We start from the raw sequence: 24,028 nt of genomic DNA, 5'->3' as shown, positions 1-24,028 counted from the left end.
CTAAATCCTTTCAGCAAAAATATGGCAATATCGCGAAATGATCAAGTATGACACATAGAATGGATCTGCTATCCCCGTTTGAATAAAAAAAATTCATTTCAGTAGGCCTTTAATGTTTCATGTTTTTATATTAACATTTAAGCAAGCACCAGTCAGTTTGTGAGTGCATCACAGTGAAGTTAGCAATCACGGTTTTTCCATCATTTTAATTTAAAATGGTAATACTAACCACCGGGAGTTTTATCTCGGTTATCATTATTATCACTTATTGCTACATCCCTATCCTTCACCCTCTACTTTGCATTAACTGCAGTGCCTCTGTATAGCTCCTTAATGAGCCCGTGATGCTTCCATGTTTAAATGCACCATTTTCGTGTAGTTACTGTGTTCACATTGTGAAGGTCAAGGAGGAATATGTGAATGGTGGTGTTAACACAGTAACATTACTGATTTGGGGTGCAAACATTAAGGCTGCTGATTTTTACACGGCGAAAGGCATTTGAAACATGTCACATTTTCAAACCACTTAGACGGTCCCGAAAATGTTTTCCACTCGGATCTCCGGTTTCATTGCTGATAAATGACCAAGTGATGGCCAAGTTTTGTGTTCGGTGTTAACTGCACTTTTTTTTTAATTTAGTCTATCACTCAAAATCCTTATGTGAGACAAGCTCACATATGTTTTAGTTTTTTTCTAACTTGTAAATAAACTCTAGCAAATGTCAGCTAACAATGGAGGTAATGGTGTTCGCTCTAGTCCCCCTATAAAGATACTCTTAAAAAAAAACCGCCCAAACACCTCCATCAAGGTTTTGTATACATGCTGTAAGTATACATGTAATGTAGTAACAGGCACATTCATAATAACATATAATATTTACGTATTAAGGTTTGCTATTTCCTTCAACTATTTCTTCAGCGCCAACAACGCCTACTTTGTGACAAATGAGGATCCGGAACCTATTTTTGAGCCTGAATATACAGAGGATGTATATAGACGTGTATGTACAGCATTTAGAAGCTCAGTGATAAGCAGATCCAGCAAGTAGCACTATTGCTAAATACTAAACAAGAAATTTTAACTATGAACATAATAAAACAATCACTTACTGTACAATGTCTGCTTTTACTGGGATACCGACTGATGGGATGTTTATATATTCCCGTTAAATCACAAATGATTCATAATCCTCACCCAGGTTAAAGAAAGAAAAAAAGTTCGGCACAAACAAGCATATTTTTGTCTTTTTTGCTATCTCCAGGTATAAGTTAAAAGTCAAAGTTGACCAACTTGTTGGTTTATGGCAACAACATTCTACTATACAAGTGAGAGGCATGATTTATAAACTAGAAATAACTTTTACTAGCTGATCGTCTCTGTACGTCAATAGCTGCATAAGCTAATTTCCTCTCTGTGATCACGGCGCCGCTAAAAGTAGTTCCTCTACGTTAGCGCTCACAATAACAACATCGCTAATACTTGGTCAATATTCAGGTCACGACATGTTAAATGGAGTAATGTTGGCCGTTTTTGGATGTTTTTAGAGGGCTTTTTGGGCACAATAGATGACTCCCATTAGCGTCATTATTAGCCACCTCGTATTTGCTGTATATCACAAATTAGACTCCATAGACCAGGGGTCACCAACGCGGTGCCCGCGGGCACCAGGTCGCCCGTAAGGACCAGATGAGTCGCCCGCGGGCCTGTTCTAAAAAAAAAAATAAAAATAAAAAATAATTAAAAAATAATTAAATCTACATAGAAAAAACACAAGATACACTTTCAATCAGTGGATCAACCCAAACAACCTCCCCCATGCACACTCATCCACACCCACTCACACAAAAGGGGTTATTTCTTTCTGCTACCAATATTCTGGTTCCCACAACATAGACAACACATCTGCAAGGGACACAGTCCCTGAAGCACACATGATTGTATAGGCTGCTGGTCCACTAACATTTTCCTAAAATTACTATTTTTTATGTAATTATTTTTATATTGTTTTACTTTCTTTTTTATCCAAGAAAATGTTTTTTATTTATTTATCTTATTTTATTTTATTTTTAAAAAAAGGGCCTTATCTTCAACAGACCAGGTTGTCAATGAAATTAGATTTGTTTAAAGGGTTTTTTAAACCAGGCCCAGTCCAGATAATGTCCAAGTCGGACTCAGCAACACACACTTTCATTCATGTACACAGAAAAAAATTAGGGAACACAACAGATTGCATATAATTTATAAACAAAATTACATTTTCAAAATAAGCATTTATGTACAGTCCAGATTATGTCCAGGTCACTCAAATTAGGGACCACAACAACAGATATCATATAATCTATAAACATAATTATACTTTCAAAATAAGCCTTTGAGGACTTCTCATCTTTTTTTTTAATGTTTTTTGGCATCATTATCGTTTTCAACCATGTAACTTTCTAAAGTTAGAAAATACTGAATAAATGTTTTAAAGAAAGTAATACTAAGTGAATATCTGTTTTTGGCCTTAAAAACAAACATTTTACCGAGTACTATAATTAAATTGACTAAATCATGATTGTCAATGAACTCTCCTAAAATAACAGAAACCACATTAAGCTTCATAAACAAACCAATCCTTAAACACATTTTTTCAACTTCCACCCAAAACAAAGACACAATATGACAATACCAAAACAAATGTAGGGTGGATTCAGGCTCCTGACAACAAAATCGGCAATCATCTGACTCTGTCATATTCCATAATTTTAACATTTTCCCTGTGGGTAAGAAGTTATAAATAATTTTAATTTGAAAATAACAATTTTGCACATCGATAGTGGTTTTATAGATTACCGGTAGTTTGAATATGGCATCCCATGGCAACGGGCAGTCAAAAAAGTCCTCCCATTTTCCATTTGTGTTGTATGAGGCAGCCTTCAAAGATTTCTTTATTAAATAAAAATTATATATTTTTCTATTTATTTTAGTTCCTTTTTGCCAACTAGAATTTCTTATTAGAGGTTTACAAACTAATAATTTAGTAGTTCCATAATTAATTATTTGTTTCCATCTTTTCCCAATTACTCCAGTTAGTTGATAAAATGCAAAGCTTGAGCAAGCATCAACATACATAGCTCTAAATTCATCATACTTCATAATTTTACCATTCTCATTGATAATATCATTGACAAAAATGATTCCTCTTTCAAACATATTTTTCCAAAAGAAAGGCTTTCCATCTATTACAATATTAGAGTTCATCCATATTATCTGCTGCAAAATATCGTCTGTTTTTTCTGGCACATAAAATTGAAAACACCACTATGAGTGGATTGTTTCCTTTATGAACCCCGCCATGTTTCACAGCAGACTCTCTGGGACGGGATCACTTGTAAAAAAGGATACAATTTCTTTTGATACAGTACATGTTTTTTGTCCAACAGGACATTTGTGTACCACTCAATGTTTAAATACATCTTTGGAACAATTGATGCTTTTAAAGACAGACACATAGCTTCAAGGTTGAGAAGTTTCAGGCCCCCATATTCATACTCTTTGTACAAAACCTTTCTTTTAATCTTTTCTGGTTTGCCGTTCCAGACAAAATCGAAGACCCTCCGCTCATAAATCTTAAAAAAGTTTTGTGATGGGGCTGTTAATGACAAAAACAAATAAATAAATTGAGGAATAATTAACGAGTTGGCAATAGACATTTTACCATACAAGGTTAGGGATTTCCCTTTCCATAATTGCATAACTTTGTCCAGCTTTCTTAGTCGATTATCATAATTTACTGAGCCTAGATCTTCCAGATTTTCTCAGACAACAACACCAAGTATGTTAACTGGTCCATCTGTCCACAAAACAGGCACTTTGCATTCCATTCGAAAGGACGTTCCCTTTAGATTTCCGATCCTTAACATTTTACATTTATCATAATTAAGCTTAAGGCCAGATTGCTGTGAAAATATGTCCAAAAGATTAAAAAGGTTCCGCAAACAATGAGGAAAAATCTTATCTTTGTGAATCAGCCTTTTCTGACATGAACTTCATCAAGAACAAACACAGAACACGCCTCACTGATGCACATCTGCAAGACTCACTCAGAGTTGCAGTGTCAAGTTACACACCAGAGTACAACACACTAGTTAACAGCATGCAATGCCAGGCTTCCCACTAACTGATAAAGAAACAGATAACAGATTTGGTGTCCAGTTCAAAGTGTGACATGATTTAAACATTTGAGAGTTTACTTTTGTATTTTACATGAGTTATTATTTGTACAAACATGGTGCAAAGTAATTCATGATTTGTTGAAAAATGTTAGTGGCTAGCTAGTTAAAATGGGATATTGTGATTTCACAAGACTGTTTAAGAAGTGATCATTTGAAAATGTTCAATTTGAAAAATGTGCACTTAGAGAAAATATAAAAATAAAGTGTTGCATATTGATATTTATCTGTTTCTATATATATTTATTGTGAGAAATCATTTAGATGATCAGTGTTTCCACAAAGATAAATATCATTAATTATTAATAATAACAGAGTTAAAGGTAAATTGAGCAAATTGGCTACTTCTGGCAATTTATTTAAGTGTGTATCTAACTGGTAGCCCTTCGCATTAATCAGTACCCAAGAAGTAGCCCTTGGTTTCAAAAAGGTTGGTGACCCCTGGCATAGACAAAGAAAGACATGTGTACAATACATAGGGATTGTAAATGATAGGCAAAATTCCAAGAATAGTGCAGTTCCCCTTTAACACGATCTTTGGCGGAGCCTGGCCAATTCCCGAACCGCCATGAGCTGACATCTAAACTCGGATTTCCACTGGGTGCCTAACGGTTGCTGTCACAATCTGCTGTCCACCAATCCGTACCGCTGTTCTGATGCGCATTGTCGCTAATCCGCAGTAAAGTAAAGTAAAACACATACTGTTTGTCTTTCCAGTGGAGCAGACGCAAATAAACTTGCCATTCTAAATTCGTAACGGCTGCTGAACGGTAACGGCTGCTGAACGGTAACACTGCGAAACGTCTCGAGGTCTGCCGTCCATCAATACATAAAAGGCGGGCGTGATGGCACTGACTTGACTTGACTCGTGGAAAAGGAGACAGTTTGCCTTGCAGTAAGACTATTTTATTTTTCTATTTCTGGCAAGCAACAACACAACAGTACACACACACTTATCTCATTTAAGTCCCGCTGACCACTCCCCTTCTTCCCCGGCCCCCATTTTGATTGATTGATTGAGACTTTTATTAGTAGATTGCACAGTACAGTACATATTCCGTACAATTGACCACTAAATGGTAACACCCGAATTAGAGATGTCCGATAATATCGGACTGCAGATATTATCGGCCGATAAATGCTTTAAAATGTAATATCGTAAATTATCGGTATCGGTTTCACAAAGTAAAATTTATGACTTTTTAAAACGCCGCTGTGTACACGGACGTAGGGAGAAGTACAGAGCGCCAATAAACCTTAAAGGCAACTGCCTTTGCGTGCCGGCCCAATTACATAATATCTACAGCTTTTCATACACACAAGTGAATGCAACGCATACTTGGTCAACAGCCATACAGGTCACACTGAGGGTTGCCGTATAAACAACTTTAACACTGTTACAAATATGCGCCACACTGTGAACCCACACCAAACAAGAATGACAAACACATTTCGGGAGAACATCCGCACCGTAACACAACAGAACAAGTACTCAAACCCCTGGCAGCATTAACTCTGTGGAGTGGTTGGGCGTGTATATACGGATCAGACTAATCTTGCTAGGGTAGTTTTGGAGGTTTTGCCTTCATGACACAATCCTAAACGTATACTTCAAGTGCATAACATATTTTAAATATTCTTAATTGCCACACAACTGTAAAGGAAGTGAAACCTCAAAAACATTCTACTTTGACTTCGACGAGTGACGGCTGCTTACTTAACATAACGTCCGGTGTGTGTATTCTGAGCTTAAAAGTCACAAAAAGTCAAAAGAAAAAGTAAGAGACACACACATTTTTATTTTTTTCCTGAATCTGTTTGACTTTAGGAGTATGTAGGTTGAAAATAAATGTTAATACCTGTATAAAGAGATTGTGTCAAGGCTTGTATTCCTTATAATAGAACCTCATTGTTCCCAAGAGATTCATTATATTTTCAATAGTCAAGGCATGATCGGAACAATTTTACCCGCTGTAGTGCATCTGTTTCAGTTATTTTGGTGGAAGAAAAGTGTGTGTGTCTGCATCCGTGTCTGTGTTGTGTGCCTCCAAAAAGGTGGTTTTAATTTTCAAAGCTTTGTGTCACATTCCGGCAGCCTTAATTGCTACAAGCAGTTTGGCAAATATTTACTGCAATTTCCGAAAACGTTCATTTTGTACGCTAAAACCCAGACGGGGGAATCTTTTTGTGACTGGGAACACTTGAGTGGTGTTTTTTCATGTCCTATTATTAGGCATAAACTAATGCTGTATCATTGAAGGCCTTGCAACAAATCAGCTTAAAGTGCGTTAAGCCAGTCATTGACTGAGGACTGATACTGTTATAAGTTGATTGATCCTGGGATAGATATTAAAAGCAAGTGTGTTATGTGTTAGAAATATATGTATAGTGATGAATTGAACACTTTTTAACATATAATTTCCTAAATAAGAAATTAGTTTGTCCACCAATATGAAGGTTGTATTAAACAAATATGCCTCTTTACAAAGTTAGCAAGTGTTGCCTGCCACCAGACAACCACCACACATTACATTATCTCTTTGATTTTCCCTAGCATTTAAATTTCCAATTGGATAAATAAAAAAAAACAATTTAAAGTGTTGTTAATAATGTAACTAGTGGTAAATTACGAAGTTCAATGTAGACACATTGCCAAAATAAGGCACCGTATTTCTCGGATTATAAATCGCTCCGGAGTATAAATCGCTCCGGAGTATAAATCGCACCGGCCGAAAATGCATAATAAAGAAGGAAAAAAACATATATAAGTCGCACTGGAGTATAAGTCGCATTTTTTGGGAAAATTTATTTGAAAAAACCCAACACCAAGAATAGACATTTGAAAGGCAATTTCAAATAAATAAAGAATAGTGAACAACAGGCTGAATAAGTGTACGTTATATGACGCATAAATAACCAACTGAGAACGTGCCTGGTATGTTAACGTAACATATTATGGTAAGAGTCATTCAAATAACTATAACATATAGAACATGCTATACGTGGTTGACGCGTGTGTGTGTGTGTGACGATTGCTGATATACGCCTAGTCTCTTACGTGAATGAGCTAAATAATATTATTTGATATTTTACGGTAATGTGTTAATAATTTCACACATAAATCGCTCCAGAGTATAAATTGCACCCCCGGCCAAACTATGAAAAAAAACTGTGATTTATAATCCGAAAAATACGGTATATCAAAATAAAAGTACGGTCTTTAACTAATACCCCTTTTCCTCTGTCTTGTGCCTTCTTGGCTCAGTACAGTGCTACTCCTCCTTGACACGCTTCCATTTGGCAATGGCGAGAAATAGACTCACCTATGAAACGTGTCTTTTTTCCAGAAACTGCTGCATACAGAAAAATTAAAGGCTGCTAGGATCACTCAGATACATTTAAGATACTAAAACTAGAGTTGTCCGATAATGGCTTTTTTGCCGGTATCCGATATTCCGATATTGTCCAACTCTTAATTACCGATTCCGATATGAACCGATACATACAGTCATGGAATTAAAACATTATTATGCCTAATTTTGTTGTGATGCCCCGCTGGATGCATTAAACAATGTAACAAGGTTTTCCAAAATAAAGCAACTCAAGTTATGGAAAAAAAATGCCAACATGGCACTGCCATATTTATTATTGAAGTCACAAAGTGCATTCTTTTTTTTAACATGCCTCAAAACAGCAGCTTGGAATTTGGGACATGCTCTCCCTGAGAGAGCATGAGGAGGTTGAGGTGGGGGGGTTCGGAGGGGGGGTATATTGTAGCGTCCCGGAAGAGTTAGTGCTGCAAGGGGTTCTGGGTATTTGTTCTGTTGTGTTTATGTTGTGTTACGGTGCGGATGTTCTCCCGAAATGTGTTTGTCATTCTTGTTTGGTGTGGGTTCACAGTGTGGCGCATATTTGTAACAGTGTTAAAGTTGTTTATACGGTCACCCTCAGTGTGACCTGTATGGCTGTTGACCAAGTATGCATTGCATTCACTTGTGTGTGTGAAAAGCCGTACATATTATGTGATTGGGCCGGCACGCAAGGGCAGAGCCTTTAAGGTTTATTGGCGCTCTGTACTTCTCCCTACTTCCGTGTACCACGCCGTACAGCGGCGTTTTAAAAAGTCATAAATCTTACTTAATGAAACCGATACCGATAATTTCCGGTATTACGCTTTAAAGCATTGGATAATATCGGCAGTCCGATATTATCGGACATCTCTAACTAAAACTAATGTAAGTTAATCAATATATGCTAAACTATCCGAACAAAACATCCACAACTTAGCTTTTTGTCATAGTAACAAAGCAATTCAGTAGCGATGTATAAATGATGCCTCAATGAGTGTGTGGCACACTCACTGGCTGTATTGTGTTTGTGTTTCATAAGGGCGCCATCGGCTGGATTAAAAAAGTCACACTACATTTGACCTGCAGATATAATTGTTTTTTTTAGCTTTGCAGAAAGGAATATGAACTGAGATGAGCCAAATAGTAAATTAGAAAAGAAGAACATTTCCCTTTATTTGGTGCTATAACATCAAAAGTGTCCTACACTTGATCTGTATCAGTCACACATGTTTGTAAACATGTTCATCATGACAGGACATGTGGCTCATCAAAGACCATATACATACAGTAAGATGCACAGCTCGTCGGCCACTTTGGTTTTCAGGGCCTATTTTTGGTAGGGTTTTAACTTTTTGAAGTTTTTTTTGTAATGTTCTAATCTGGTACTTGTTTATTTTGTCCGTAGAATGTGTTGGCCAATAAAAAAAACGGTTGTTGGCTGCAAAGGTCCTTGGCGACAATTTGGACACCACTGCTGTAAACCCTATAACAGACCGTGGATAAATACCGTAGTGGCCGTTCCTTAACGGGGCGGTATAGCTCGGTTAGTTGAGTGGCCGTGCCAGCAACTTGAGGGTTCCAGGTTCGATCCCCGCTTCCGCCATCCGAGTCACTGCCGTTGTGTGCTTGGGCAAGACACTTTACCCACCTGCTCCCAGTGCCACCCACACTGGTTTAAATGTAACTTAGATATTGGGTTTCACTATGTAAAAAAAGCGCTTTGAGTCACTAGAGAAAAGCGCTATATAAATATAATTCACTTCACTTCACTTTGGACACCACTGCTGTAAACCCTATAACAGACCGTGGCAAAATACCGTTGCGACCGTTCCTTAATTATTATAATTAAAAGTTTCACATTGAATCTGTTTTATTTTATAGGATGTGCAATGCTATTTCCAAAGTTCCGTAAATCCGGACTATCTATAAATTATTCCAATGGTTGGACGGATGCGCCTTTGAGTACATATGGCTCATTACAGTAATCATAGGGACTTTGTCACAGCAGCTCCCGGAAGACGAGGCAAGAGTGGGTGTGGTTTGTGACATAGAGACACAGAAGCAAGCTTTCTACACTGCAAAAAGTCAGTGTTTAAAAACAAGGACAAAAAATACAAAAATGAGGGGTATTTCATTTGAACTAAGCAAAATTATCTGCCAATAGAACAAGAAAATTCGGCTTGTCAATACTTTCCAAAACAAGTAAAATTAGCTAACCTCAATGAACCCAAAAATACCTTAAAATAAGTATATTCTCACTAATAACAAGTGCACTTTTCTGGTAGAATTTTTTTTTTTGACCTTTTTGCTAAATATGTTGAAAAATATTCTTAAATTAAGTAAATGCTAGTGCCCAGTGACGTGCGGTGAGGTTAATGGCTGGTGAGGCACTGACTTCATCACAGTCAGATTTACAAACATATGAACCCTAAAGAGTATCTTATTCACCATTTGATTGGCAGCAGTTAACGGGTTATGTTTAAAAGCTCATACCATCTTTCTTCCCTGCTTGACTCTCAGCATCAAGGATTGGAACTGGGGGTTAAATCACCACAAATTATTACCGGGTGCGGCGCCGCTGCTGCCCACTGCTCCCCTCACCTCCCAGGGGGTGATCAAGGGATGGGTCAAATGAAGAAGACAAATTTCACCACACCTAGTGTGTGTGTGTGACAATCATTGGTACTTTAACTTAACTTTAACTTTACACATACAGACTGTAGCACACAAAAAAGTACATTTAATAAAAAATTTTTTATTATTGTCTTACCTTTACTTATAAATGAAGTCCATGCGCCGCTGTTGTGCTGGATTAATGCACCCCCGACATAGAACGCACCCCCTGACGGGAGTGTTATAACTAAAGCCCACACTTAAACTTTCCACGTGCAAGATTGAATCTATTTAAAAAAGTTATTTAATAAGAAGCCAAAAAGTGCAAAAACAATAATGTTCGTGTTGGAGGAGTTGTGAATGAATGAAATATGAAATCCGTGCTGCAGTCTGCAGGTGTACCTAATGTTGTGGCCCTGCAGTCATTCACAACTTCTCCCGCCTCACCTGCCATCATGGACGTCACTGCTAGTGCCATTATCTTGACATAATGATATGCGCTCGGCATCATGATTTTTTTTTTTTTTCATGCTTAAAGTAAGAATTATTACTTTAAAAAAGTAGTTTTATACTTGTGAGTGTTGATGACACAGCTTTGCATCAGTTGATATTCTAGTTTCAAGCATGTTTTACTCAATATAGGTCATAAAGTCTCAGCTACAAGCTCCAATATCTTACTGAGATCATTTAGGACCAAAACCCTTAAAACAAGTAAAACACTCTGCTCAATGAGAATAATTATCTTATCAGACAGAAAATAAGCAAATATCTCCCTTATTTGAGATATTTAATCTTACTTAGATTCCAGTTTTTGCAGTGTACAACAAAGTTCTGCAGAAAAGTGATGTATCGGATAGCTTGCCCAGGAGTTGTGCTTTACCTATGGATGCAACAGTCTTTTACTCCACAGTCTCCACTTTGCTGCCTCCAGTCTTCTCTTGGGTAAAATTTCAGTGGTCAACAGCCACATGTCGGAGAAGTAAAACAGGAAACCCCGAATTGTTGTTGTTTGTTAGTGCGCCTCGTCCCGACAGATGTGTTTCTATGCAGTGTTGTTTTCAACCTCAGATTTAAGACAGGTTTTGGTGCTTACTGTGCAGTGGAAAAGCCGCAAAATTTGATAAAGTGGTGGTAAAACCAAACGGTTCAGGAAGTCACTCCAAATGTTGGAGCAATTAAGACAGCAAACGTCATCGTCTCCTCATGTGGCAGCCAGCTCCATGTTCTTGCCTTCCCCTCTGCTCATTCATTGCCTTAACTATTTACTGTATCCGGTTACACATTAATGCATTTTCCATATTACCCTCATTCAAGGATTCAGGGATTAGCTCTGACATGTGTTTGTAATTATGGCGGTCTCCCTGATTTCTTGCGGACTGCTTTGTCAACATGTCGTGCGACACAGGACCCCAAACCTGCTTACTGCCCTGCCTTATAATTATGATGTGGCATTTTGGCTCCTGCCGTGCAATTGATCACGCTGTTATGCAGTTGTTACATTCTGGTGGATTGTGCTTGGAAACGTCCAATTTTCTTCAGGCTGTTTTGCATCACTTTGTCAAGGGGTTGCTGGCTGCAGTTAGCATGAAACGGAGCAGTGGGTGTCTTAAATCCGGCGGCGGGATTACTTCACAATTGTTGATGCCGTTCTTGGGTTTGTGGTCATCAAATTGCATGCAAGGGTCAATCAGGATCATGGCCAAGGTGGAAAAATTTGATCACAGGCGGCTCCAACTCTGGCAGATTTCCCCGAGACAGCTGAAAATGCGCCTGAATGCACGACCTTTATTGTCTGGGCTGGGCATGGTATCTCCACAGAGCTGAGGCCATGTCCGCACGAACACGGGTATTTTCAAAAAACTCTGTCCAATGTCAAAACAATCTCTGCCCACAGGAAAATATACTCCCCGGCTGTCACGCTTATTTTGTCCAATCAGAAGCCCGAAAGAGCAGCCTCAGCCAGTTTGGTGTCATTATCCCCCCCTCCATTTAGTGAGTGTATTAGATGTACAATTACATCTTTAAAATCCCAGGAAATATCAAAAATACATATTTTCGCCCGTGTCTGTGTTGAGGCGCACAAACAGGCATCCGCTGCTGGACAAAATGAAACCACACTCATGAGTAACTTAAAGGCCTACTGAAACCCACTACTACCGACCACGCAGTCTGATAGTTTATATATCAATGATGAAATCTTAACATTGCAACACATGCCAATACGGCCGGGTTAATTTATAAAGTGCAATTTTAAATTTCCCGCTAAACTTCCGGTTGAAAACTCCTTTGGAGGATGACGTATGCGCGTGACGTAGCCAGTGAAACAGAGGTATGGCTTCCCCATTGAAGCCAATACAAAATAGCTCTGTTTTCATTTCATAATTCCACAGTATTCTGGACATCTGTGTTGGTGAATCTGTTGCAATTTGTTCATTGCATTATGGAGAAAGAAGCTGAGCAAGCAAAGAAGAAGGTTGTCGGTGCGAAGCGGAGTATTTTGCGAGGGAAGTCAGCAACACAACAGAGCCGGTGTTTCATTGTTTACATTCCCAAAAGATGCAGTCAAGATCGAAGAACTCGGACAACAGAGACTCTTACCAGGAGGACTTTGACTTCGATACACAGACGCCTGTAGAGAACTGGGACAACACAGACTCTTACCAGGATTACTTTGATTTGGATACACAGACGCGGTACCGTGAGTACGCAGCTGCGCTTCCAAACATTTGATCGCTTGCCCGTACGTGCGTGTCACGTACGTAACTTTGGTTAAATATATAAGTTTTATGAACCTTGGGTTAGGTGAACGGTCCTTTAGGCTGAGTGAGTGTGTGTGTTGTGCAGGTGTTTGAATTGTATTGGCGGGTTCTATGGACGGGAGCTAGTAGCTAGGAGCTAGCATAACAAACACCTAGGTGTTTGTTATGCGGGATTCATTTGTGGCATATTAAATATAAGCCGGGTTGTGTTGTGGCTAATAGAGTATATATATGTCTTGTGTTTATTTACTGTTGTAGTCATTCCCAGCTGAATATCAGGTCACCCCCGGCTCTCACAACATCTTCCCTATCTGAATCGCTTACACTCCCCACTAGTCCTTCACTTGCACTTTCCTCATCCACAAATCTTTCAGCCTCGCTCAAATTAATGGGGAAATCGTCGCTTTCTCGGTCCGAATCGCTCTCACTTCTGGCCGCCATCACTGTAAACAATAGGGAACTTTGCGGAAATGTTCAACTGACTACGTCACGCTACTTCCGGTAGGAGCAAGGCTTTTTTTTGTCAGATACCAAAAGTTGAGATCTTTATCGTCGATGTTCTCTACTAAATCCTTTCAGCAAAAATATGGCAATATCGCGAAATGATCGAGTATGACACATAGAATAGATCTGCTATCCCCGTTTAAATTAAAAAATGTCATTTCAGTAGGCCTTTAATGTGTTGTTTTTAAATAAAGCTTAAAAACATGTAATAATGTCTAGAGATGTCCGATAATATCGGCCGATAAATGCTTTAAAATGTAATATCGGAAATTATCGGTTTCAACCTCCCGATTTTCCCGGGAGACTCCCGAATTTCAGTGCCCCTCCCGAAAATCTTGCGGGGCAACCATTCTCCCGATTTCCACCCGGACAACAATATTGGGGGCGTGCCTTAAAGGCACTGCCTTTAGCGTCCTCTACAACCTGTCGTCACGTCCGCTTTTCCTCCATATAAACAGCGTGCCGGCCCAGTCACACAATATATGCGGCTTTTATACACACATAAGTGAATGCAAGGCATACTTGGTCAACAGCCATACAGGTCACACTGAGGGTAGCCGTAAAAACAACTTTATGTTACAAATATGCGCCACACTGTGAACCCACACCAAACAAGAATGACAAACACATTTCTTAGACTTAGACTTAGACTTAGACTTCCTTTTTATTGTCATTCAAATTTGAACTTTACAGCACAGATAACGAAATTTCGTTACATAAGCTCATGGTAGTGCAGGATAAAAAAAGCAATAAGGTGCATGTATAAATAAATAAATATATATAAATAATATATAAATATATATAAAATAAATAAATATATATAAATATATATAAATAAATAAATAGATTACTGTACGGATAAATATATTGCACTTTTTCACATGCGTCCACGTTTATGGATGTATGTTATATTGTCTTTTTTATTCCAGCGAGATAATCCATTTTGGGGGGAGTTGAGGGGATAATTTAATTATGATGCGTTCAAGAGTCTTACGGCTTGAGGGAAGAAGCTGTTACATTTCGGGAGAACATCCGCACCGTAACACAACATAAACACAACAAATACCCAGAACCCCTTGCAGCACTAACTCTTCCGGGACGCTACAATATACACCCCCCCCACTACCACCAAACCCCCCCACCCCCATCTCCCGAACTCGGAGGTCTCAAGGTTGGCAAGTATGCTCTAGTATACTCTGGACTGAAGCTGTGTGCCTTCATTGTTTTTGTAGCTGTTGTTTTGAGGCATGTTTAAAAATGTTTTAAAAATAATGCACTTTGTGAAAGTCAAAGTATAGTATTTCCCATAGTTGTAGTGGGTATTAGCATTATCTCAGGGAGAGCATGTCCCAAATTCCAAGCTGCTGTTTTGAGGCATGTTAAAAAAAATAATGCACTTTGTGACTTCAATAATAAATATGGCAGTGCCATGTTGGCACTTTTTTCCATAACTGGAGTTGAAGTTCTCTTATTTTGGAAAACTTTGTTTTTGATTGATTGATTGATTGAAACTTGCATTAGTAGATTGCACAGTACAATACATATTCCGTACAATTGACCACTAAATGGTAACACCCGAATACGTTTTCCAACTTGTTTAAGTCGGGGTCCACGTTAATCAATTCATGGTAAAGTTACATTGTTTAATGCATCCAGCGGGGCATCACAACAAAATTAGGCATAATAATGTGTTAATTCCACGACTGTATATATCGGTATTGGTTGATATCGGAATCGGTAATTAAGAGTTGGACAATATCGGAATATCGCATATCGGCAAAAAAGCGATTATAGGACATCTCTAATAATGTCATACATTTTCTATGACCCGAACCAACAAGCCCAGTTTTTAGCCATCCGCTGAAGCCAGGGTTTTTCAAACTTTCCATTCTAGCTGAAGATTTGAAAAGGCTCTATTTTCTAAGACAAAAGTATACCATAGCATGTGAGCATGGTCTGAATCTGGGCATCGCTTAAAGGTGTCACTTAGTGCCATGCCATGTTATGTTATTGTCAATAGTGCTGTGTGTGTGTACGTGTGTGTGTGTGACTAAATGTCCATATAAGTACGTCCACCTCGCTGTGACATCACAATGTAACCAGACCGCAAAACTCCGCAAACAGGGGCATCCAAAATGCATGAACCTTATGATTTAATGCTTTTGAAATTGTTTAACATGAGTATCCAACAATGAAACAACTTGTATAAGTCAGAAAGGACGGAAATCATCATAGGTCACCTTTAACTCCAGTATAGGCAAATTTGTTTGCCCTGTTTCCTGATATCTCTTCCACGCTCTGGTCACTTTTTCTCCTTGCACAACAACAACACTGCAAAAACTGAAAACTAAGTAAGATTAAATATCTCAAAAAAGGGTGATATTTGCTTACTTTCTGTCTGATAAGATAATTCTTCTCACTAACTAGATTTTATGTTAGAGTGTTTTACTTGTTTTAAGTGTTTTGGTCCTAAATGATCTCAGTAAGATATTACAGCTTGTTGCTGAGATGTTATGACATATATTGAGTAAAACATGCTTGGAACTAGAATATCAATTGTTGCAAAGCTGTGTCATCAACACTCACAAGTATAAAACTGCTTTTTTAAAGTAATAATTTCTTCAAGCATAAAAAAAAAAATCATGACTTTGACACAATTGTGTCTCATAATTAAAACGGATGACAGCCAAATGGACTTTGCTGTTTTATTTTCAATGAAACAATAGAAAACACGTACTCATATAGTAGTACAGTTGGCACAGTACAGTAAACTGACAGTTAATATTTAAACATTTAACACGTGACATTTCTAACAATTTTGAACAGAAATAGTTCATGCACATTCAGATAAATTCTTCAAAATTACAAAAAAAACAAAACTGTCTGGGCTATATATATGCGCACTAATTGACTGAAAGAGCACGGACTTGACGCGATGATGTCATGTTATCGATGGAAAAATGCATTTTCAGACCATATGATTTGCCTGAGCGGCTAGGAAACCAAGAGAGTAACAAGCGGTTGCCTTGTTGCCTTTCCATTAAGAACAATAAATTAGTTTTTAGTATAAGTTTGCTGGTTTCAAGAAATATAATGCCGAGCGCATATCATTATGTCAAGATAATGGCACTAGCATTTACTTAATTTAAGAATATTTTTCAACATATTGAGCAAAGAGGTCTCTTTTTTTTTTCTACCAAGAAAAGTGCACTTGTTATTAGTGAGAATATACTTATTTTAGGTATTTTTGGGTTAATTGAGGTTAGCTAATTTTACTTGTTTTGGAAAGTCTTGACAAGCCGAATTTTCTTGTTCTATTGGCAGATAATTTTGCTTAGTTAAAATAAAATACCCCTAATTTTTTTTTTTTTTCTTGTTTTTGACCACTGACTTTTTGCAGTGAAGTGAAATGGATCCACAGTCTTTATTGTGTCCTTACAGGCCATGTTAATGTTCCATAAGTGACGATTCTGTGTGTGATATGTCATTTACCTGAAATGTAACCACCCATTAGCAGCTTAATCAGCGTTTTCTCGTGTTTTTCTCCCGACAGGTGCGGCGAGGCGGTCGAGAAGAATAAGCACTTGATTACGTCGGACCAGAAGGAGTACCAGCAGGAGCTGAAAAAGAACTACAACCGCCTGCGAGAGAACCTCAGGCCAATGCTGGAGAGAAAGATTCCTGAGCTCTACAAGCCCATCATCAGACCTCGCCTGGAGAATAGGTGACCTGCAACAATCAAAGACATTTTATGGTTTTTGTTAGGGTCTTCACATTCTTGTTCAATATTAGGATCATAGTTCTTGAACTTTTAGGTCCAAATTCCAACTATTTAAGACGCACAAACAACACTACAATGCTATATTACTATACATAAGCATAATGTGAGTAGTAAAACAACATACAACAATGTGTTAGTTCTCCAATAATGTAGGATTACAAGTATTTAAAAACTGACCTCAAAAAATAAGTACCAGTAAAAAGAAGTTAAGAATTAATATAATATGTTTTAAAATAATGAAACACTAACGTTAGCAGTGGCCTTAGTTGCACTGCTAGTACTGAGTTCTCGCGAGATTTGCTGAAATCTCACATTGTTTGTGTGACATTTGAGGCAGGTTTTTTTTGTTTTTTTTACTTGAGAGCTTGTTTATTAATTCAAGGCCCAAAATATTTTAGCTCGAAAAGAAAGTGTCAAAATACCAAAAAGTTTACATTTCGACATCTTAAAGGCCTACTGAAATGAGATTTTCTTATTTAAATGGGGATAGCAGATCCATTCTATGTGTCATACTTGATCATTTCGCGACATTGCCATATTTTTGCTGAAAGGATTTAGTAGAGAACATCGACGATAAAGTTCGCAACTTTTGGTCGCTGATAAAAAAGCCTTGCCTGTACCGGAAGTAGCGTGACGTCACAGGTTGAAGAGCTCCTCACATCTGCACATTGTTTACAATCATGGCCACCAGCAGCGAGAGCGATTCGGACCGAGAAAGCGACGATTTCCCCATTAATTTGAGCGAGGATGAAAGATTTGTGGATGAGGAAAGTGAGAGTGAAGGACTAGAGGGCAGTGGAAGCGATTCAGATAGGGAAGATGCTGTGAGAGGCGGGTGGGACCTGATATTCAGCTGGGAATGACTAAAACAGTAAATAAACACAAGACATATATATACTCTATTAGCCACAACACAACCAGGCTTATATTTAATATGCCACAAAATAATCCCGCATAACAAACACCTCCCCCCTCCCGTCCATATAACCCGCCAATACAAATCAAACACCCGCACAACACACTCGATCCCAACGCCCAAAGTACCGTTCACCTCCCCAAAGTTCATACAGCACATATATTTCCCCAAAGTCCCCAAAGTTACGTACGTGACATGCACATAGCGGCACACACGTACGGGCAAGCGATCAAATGTTTGGAAGCCGCAGCTGCGTACGTACTCACGGTAACGCATCTGCGTATCCAACTCAAAGTCCTCCTGGTAAGAGTCTCTGTTGTCCCATCTCCACAAGCATGCGTATCCAACTCAAAGTCCTCCTAGTAAGAGTCTCTGTTCTCCCAGTTCTCCACAGGCCAATGGTAAAGCTTAACTGTCATCGTTCGGGAATGTAAACAATGAAACACCGGCTACGTGTTTGTGTTGCTGCAGCCGACCGCTAATACACCGCTTCCCACCTACAGCTTTCTTCTTTGCTGTCTTCATTTCATTGAACAAATTGCAAAAGATTCACCAACACAGATGTCCAGAATACTGTGGAATTTTGCGATGAAAACAAGACGACTTAATAGCTGGCCACAATGCTGTCCCAAAATGTCCGCTACAATCCGTGACGTCACGCGCAAACGTCATCATACCGAGACGTTTTCAGCAGGATATTTCGCGGGAAATTTAAAATTGCACTTTACTAATCTAACCCGGCCGTATTGGCATGTGTTGCAATGTTGAGATTTCATCATTGATATATAAACTATCAGACTGCGTGGTCGGGAGTAGTGGGTTTCAGTAGGCCTTTAAAGCAGGGGTTTTTAACCTATTTGACATTTGGCGCCCCTTACAAAAAAGGTGAGATACAGGTAAACAATGGGGGGGTTTGGGGGCTGAGGAAAAAAAAAATTAAAAAAAATTAAATAAAATCGGTCCAAGCCTGGGCCCCTGGAGAGGGGGTCCAGACTGAGGCCAAGGGAAAAACAACTCATAGCCATAGCACACATCCCTGACTGATCTGCTGACTATGGGGACCCTGCAGAGTGCAGAGGAGTTCCCCCGGTGACGTCATCAGACCCCGAATTTTTGGAAATTGTCGAACTCTGTTGGAGGGGAATATTCAAAATGGCTGTTTGAAATTGTGGCGTTCTGTGGATGTTTAGACGATATCATCTCATCCCTTGCATATTGGAAATGTAATTATATATGGTTTAACCACGGATAAAATTAATTTCAATATGCCATATAAATAGCATTTATTTTTCTATTACACTGGTACTTTAAAATATTTTCTTTCTCAATGCAGGCGTATTTGATTTTTTTTTAAATGTATAGATATGAGAATGTTCAATACCAGCAATTTTCAAAGCGTGAGGATCTTTGACTCCACTTTAACTGAAATGATGGATTACACTATACAGTATGAATTGGTCATAGCGGTGAATTCCTATGTTAGTATATTGACAACTATCTGACAATGTCTCTTCACTCAACTCTTTCCTCACCCGGTTTTGCTTTACATTTTCACAGGGATTCCTTCAAACGACTGAGTTTCCGCAGAGGTCAGGAGGAAGTCTCATGAGACGCCATCGCCAGCAAGAACAGGAGTGAATGAATTGCCTCAATACACCGTGATGGAAGATTCACAGTTCTCATATTAATAATAATTGTGTTTTGCTGTTTGTCCATTCTAGGGAAACAGATGACTTTAATTGACTCACTGAGCACTTCACTGTAAGATTTTGTACCTTTTTTTTGCCTAACAATGCTGTGACACAGCCATGAGTTCCTTCCCCTGGTCCTTGGCTGGTTCAGGGCCTGTTTTTGTGCCAATGATGTTGTCATCCTTTGTGTGTTAAAGGGCTTACTAAAATTTGAATCTGACTATAAAACCTGCAGTTTGGTCGGGTAAAAACAGTAATTGTGTTCCATGTTTTCGAATTTGAAGCTACTATTCTTTTTTTTTTTCTTTTTTTCTTAAATTAAATACTATTAACTTATTTTGAGTTACCTGATAAGTTTGCATGCTGTGCACAGAGGATTGGTATTCAAATATAAAATAGTGTAAAAATATATGCTTTTTATTTTGTGGAAAATCTATTTTTAGATAACCGAAAAATTGATTTGATTTATTTTTAATCATGCTATTGCCAGGGTTTGTTCGCATGTGTATTTACTTCCAGGTATTCATGACGAAATGGCAATAATTTCTGATTCAATTTAGTTATTTTTTCAATGTGAATCATGTTTACTCCATTTGTCCCAGTGCATTCCAGGAAAGTACATTTCTAAATGGTCCTGTTATATATTTGTATTCAACTTTAGAGCTCATTGGTAAATGATTGCTGTATTGTCCTACTGTTGTTTATCGCAATAAATGCTTACACAGGTCAGTGTATTAAATGAAATTGTATTTTTTTTTACAAATACGCACAGGGTTTTCCAGGCATACTGCTAAACATCAGCATTGGAATATTGTACGGGTGGTGTAAACCACCACAAAAATGGTATGACCACTTTATGGACACAATATAAGGTACACCCTGCCCAATTGAATGTTTACATCTACACTGATATGTTTATCATTATAATAATATAACAATTAATTGTTGTGTACCTAAAGATGTGTGGGATGGCTACAGTTGCTTTATCCCTGTTTTCTGTGATTTTGCAGCTGTGCTCAAACTTTCAACATACTGTACATCCATTCATCCATTTCCTACCGCTTGTCCCTTTTTTTTTTATGGTCGAGGGGGTGCTGCACAATATTGCAAAAGTACCTGAATAAACTGTAGCGTTTACTTTGTGAACTGGTTTATATTCCCTGATAATGTCGTTTTAGTTGATTGAAACTTTTATTAGTAGATTGCACAGTACAGTACATATTTCGTACAATTGACCACTAAATGGTAACACCAGAATAAGTTTTTCAACTTGTTTAAGTCGGGGTCCGGTGTTAGGTTTGGTTGATATCAACACTTCAGTCATCAACAATTGCATCAAGAGAAATGGACATTGGAACAGTGTAGGACTGACTTGGTCGTGGTTGGGGGCGGGGGGCGTGGTTAAGAGGGGAGGAGTATATTTACAGCTAGAATTCACCAAGTCAATGGGTGGCTGACTAAATACTTTTTTGCCCCACTGTATATATAAACACTACCGTTCAAAAGTTTGGGGTCACCCAAACAATTTTGTGGAATAACCTTCATTTCTAAGAACAAGAATAGACTGTCGAGTTTCAGATGAAAGTTCTCTTTTTCTGGCCATTTTGAGTGTTTAATTGACCCCACAAATGTGATGCTCCAGAAACTCAATCTGCTCAAAGGAAGGTCAGTTGTGTAGCTTCTGTAACGAGCTAAACTGTTTTCAGATGTGTGAACATGATTGCACAAGGGTTTCCTAATCATCAATTAGCCTTCTGAGCCAATGAGCAAACACATTGTACCATTAGAACACTGGAGTGATAGTTGCTGGAAATGGGCCTCTATACACCTATGTAGATATTGCACCAAAAACCAGACATTTGCAGCTAGAATAGTCATTTACCACATTAGCAATGTATAGAGTGTATTTCTTTAAAGTTAAGACTAGTTTAAAGATATCTTCATTGAAAAGTACAGTGCTTTTCCTTCAAAAATAAGGACATTTCAATGTGACCCCAAACTTTTGAACGGTAGTGTGTATATATATATATATATATATATATAGATATATATATATATATATATATATATATATATATATATATATATATCTATATATATATATATATCCTGAAAATATGCAAACAAAACTGTGTTTAGATAATTGATACTTCAAACTTGCATAAATAAATCTTAAGGAATATAACATAACTTGGCTTCTGAGAGCTTCAAAATGTAATGAATAAAATGCTAAAGTTGTTGATAAACAAGCAATTATTTTAATAATTAAATATGGTAATTTTAAATGAATTATTATGATAATTTAAAATTAATTATTTGAAATGTTATATTTTAATGTATAATTCTATGGCTGGATGTAAGTAGCAAGGTTGTTATAGAACTGGAAAAGAACTACAAAGTCGCGCATCGTATGACGACATAATTAAGCGCCTCGACAACTGTTAAAAATATAAAACAGCGCGATTATCTTTCATTAATTTAGTTTTGTAAGTTTGTTATTGATCAATTTCGATAGTAATTCCAATCTGATGAATTGGCAAATTGGCGCAGTCCGACTATAAATGGTTGAAAGACAACTAGAACTACAATATGTCCGCGTCGCTTACAAACTACGTCATCACCAATCGACTTGTTTTGACGGTGTGTTTCCGGGGCGCATGGTATGTTTACAACCTCTCCTCCTGTCGCCTTCTTACATTTTTATCCGCTCCTATTTCAAACGCGGGGCACTGGAATGATACAATAAAGTCATTGTCACGGCATAACTCAGCAACGGTGTTATTTATGGATTCAAAGTTAGCGAAACGCTGCTCACCCTTAAGGCACCGCGCTTGCCTTAATGTTAAGACGCTAACTCACAAAGTACTTTTTTTTTCCTGCCACACTAGTATGTAACATTTTAGTCATTTAAAACAAACATATGGATAACATGGAGCAAAATTTGGAGCCAACCCCTGATACAGACGACCTTCCACTTTGTGCCAATACAAAGCACATTCTAGTCAGACACTATGCGTTGGACCTGACTGTTCATTTTCATAGGAAAGTAATAAGTGGCTGTGTGGTTCTCTTCCTGGAACCTGTAGCTCCTGCAGAGCATACAAGCCATTCATCAGCCCCACAAGCTGATTATATTGAGTCTTCATCTCATAGTGATTTCACTTTAGTGCTGGACTGCTGCGACCTCAATGTGTCAAAGGTCGAGCCAGTCGATGTGGCATCCTTGTCAGCCGCCTTCCCAGGGGTCTGCACTGACGACCTCATCCGCAAGCTGGCTTCTATGCCTTCCGCTGACTGGAGGCAGCAGCAGGAGCTATTCTCCCAGTGCAGCCGTGCCCCCGCCGAGCAGGATGGCGGCTCCTTGCGATTTTGCACAGACCGCTGGAGTCTGCGGGTTCGGAAGCAGGGGGTCTCCTCCCCGTGGGGGTTCCCGCGGGCTCTCAGGATCTGCTACGAGACGAGGCCGACGGGTAGCTCAATCCGGTGGACCCAGGACCAGGATGACAGGTCGGTAAACAGTCTAATAATAATCTCACGTTGTCATCTGATCTATATGTTGATTATACTATTCATTCCAGGGCGTGTGTGTACACTGCTGGCTCACCCATCAACAACAGAGCGCTTTTCCCCTGCCAGGAGCCGCCTGTTGCCATGTCAACGTGGCAGGCAACAGTGCGGGCCCCCAAGGAGTGTGTGGTCTTGATGAGTGGGGAAGAACAGGTTGCACCTACTGAGGGCGTTGACACAAGTAAGACTTTCTCGTTCTACTGTCACATATTATATCTTTAAATTCCCATGTGGTATTTAGCAGGCATTGGTCTACATCAGTGGTTCTCAACCTGGGTTCGATCGATCCATCTTCTTCCGCTTATCCGAGGTCGGGTCGCGGGGGCAGCAGCCTAAGCCGGGAAGCCCAGACTTCCTTCACCCCAGCCACTTCGTCCAGCTCTTCCCGGGGATCCCGAGGTGTTCCCAGGCCAGCCGGGAGACATAGTCTTCCCAACGTGTCCTGGGTCTTCCCCGTGGCCTCCTACCGGTCGGACGTGCCCTAAACACCTCCCTAGGGAGGCGTTCGGGTGGCATCCTGACCAGATGCCCGAACCACCTCATCTGGCTCCTCTCGATGTGGAGGAGCAGCGGCTTTACTTTGAGCTCCCCCCGGATGGCAGAGCTTCTCACCCTGTCTCTAAGGGAGAGCC

At 38.9% G+C, this 24,028-nt stretch overlaps 2 protein-coding genes across 7 annotated transcripts in view; both read left to right on the top strand.

Annotated features, from left to right (window-relative positions):
• Window positions 1-20,913, top strand: part of dock8 (dedicator of cytokinesis 8) — a 173,447-nt gene extending 152,534 nt beyond the window's left edge. For 2 of the 3 annotated variants that reach the window (XM_062025731.1, XM_062025730.1), the window contains exons 47-48: window positions 16,995-17,165; window positions 19,696-20,913. In XM_062025731.1, coding sequence (XP_061881715.1) covers window positions 16,995-17,165; window positions 19,696-19,747 — 223 coding nt within the window. In that variant the 3' untranslated portion in view covers window positions 19,748-20,913. The remainder of the gene's footprint in view (window positions 1-16,994; window positions 17,166-19,695) is intronic. The other variant, XM_062025732.1, reaches the window with a different exon arrangement.
• Window positions 20,914-22,428: 1,515 nt separating this feature from the next.
• aopep (aminopeptidase O (putative)) overlaps window positions 22,429-24,028 on the top strand; it is a 203,733-nt gene continuing 202,133 nt past the window's right edge. For 3 of the 4 annotated variants that reach the window (XR_009821729.1, XM_062025734.1, XM_062025733.1), the window contains exons 1-2: window positions 22,438-23,336; window positions 23,408-23,577. Coding sequence is in view for 3 of the 4 variants with exons in the window: in XM_062025734.1 (XP_061881718.1) it covers window positions 22,750-23,336; window positions 23,408-23,577 (757 nt within the window). In the remaining variant the exon portion in view is untranslated. Of the gene's footprint in view, window positions 23,337-23,407; window positions 23,578-24,028 lie in introns of all 4 variants that reach the window. The other variant, XM_062025735.1, reaches the window with a different exon arrangement.

Source organism: Entelurus aequoreus, linkage group LG17, assembly GCF_033978785.1.
Source record: "Entelurus aequoreus isolate RoL-2023_Sb linkage group LG17, RoL_Eaeq_v1.1, whole genome shotgun sequence".
NCBI lineage: Eukaryota > Metazoa > Chordata > Actinopteri > Syngnathiformes > Syngnathidae > Entelurus > Entelurus aequoreus.
Note: the sequence above shows the minus strand (reverse complement) of the source record. Positions and strands in the feature narration are given on the sequence as shown.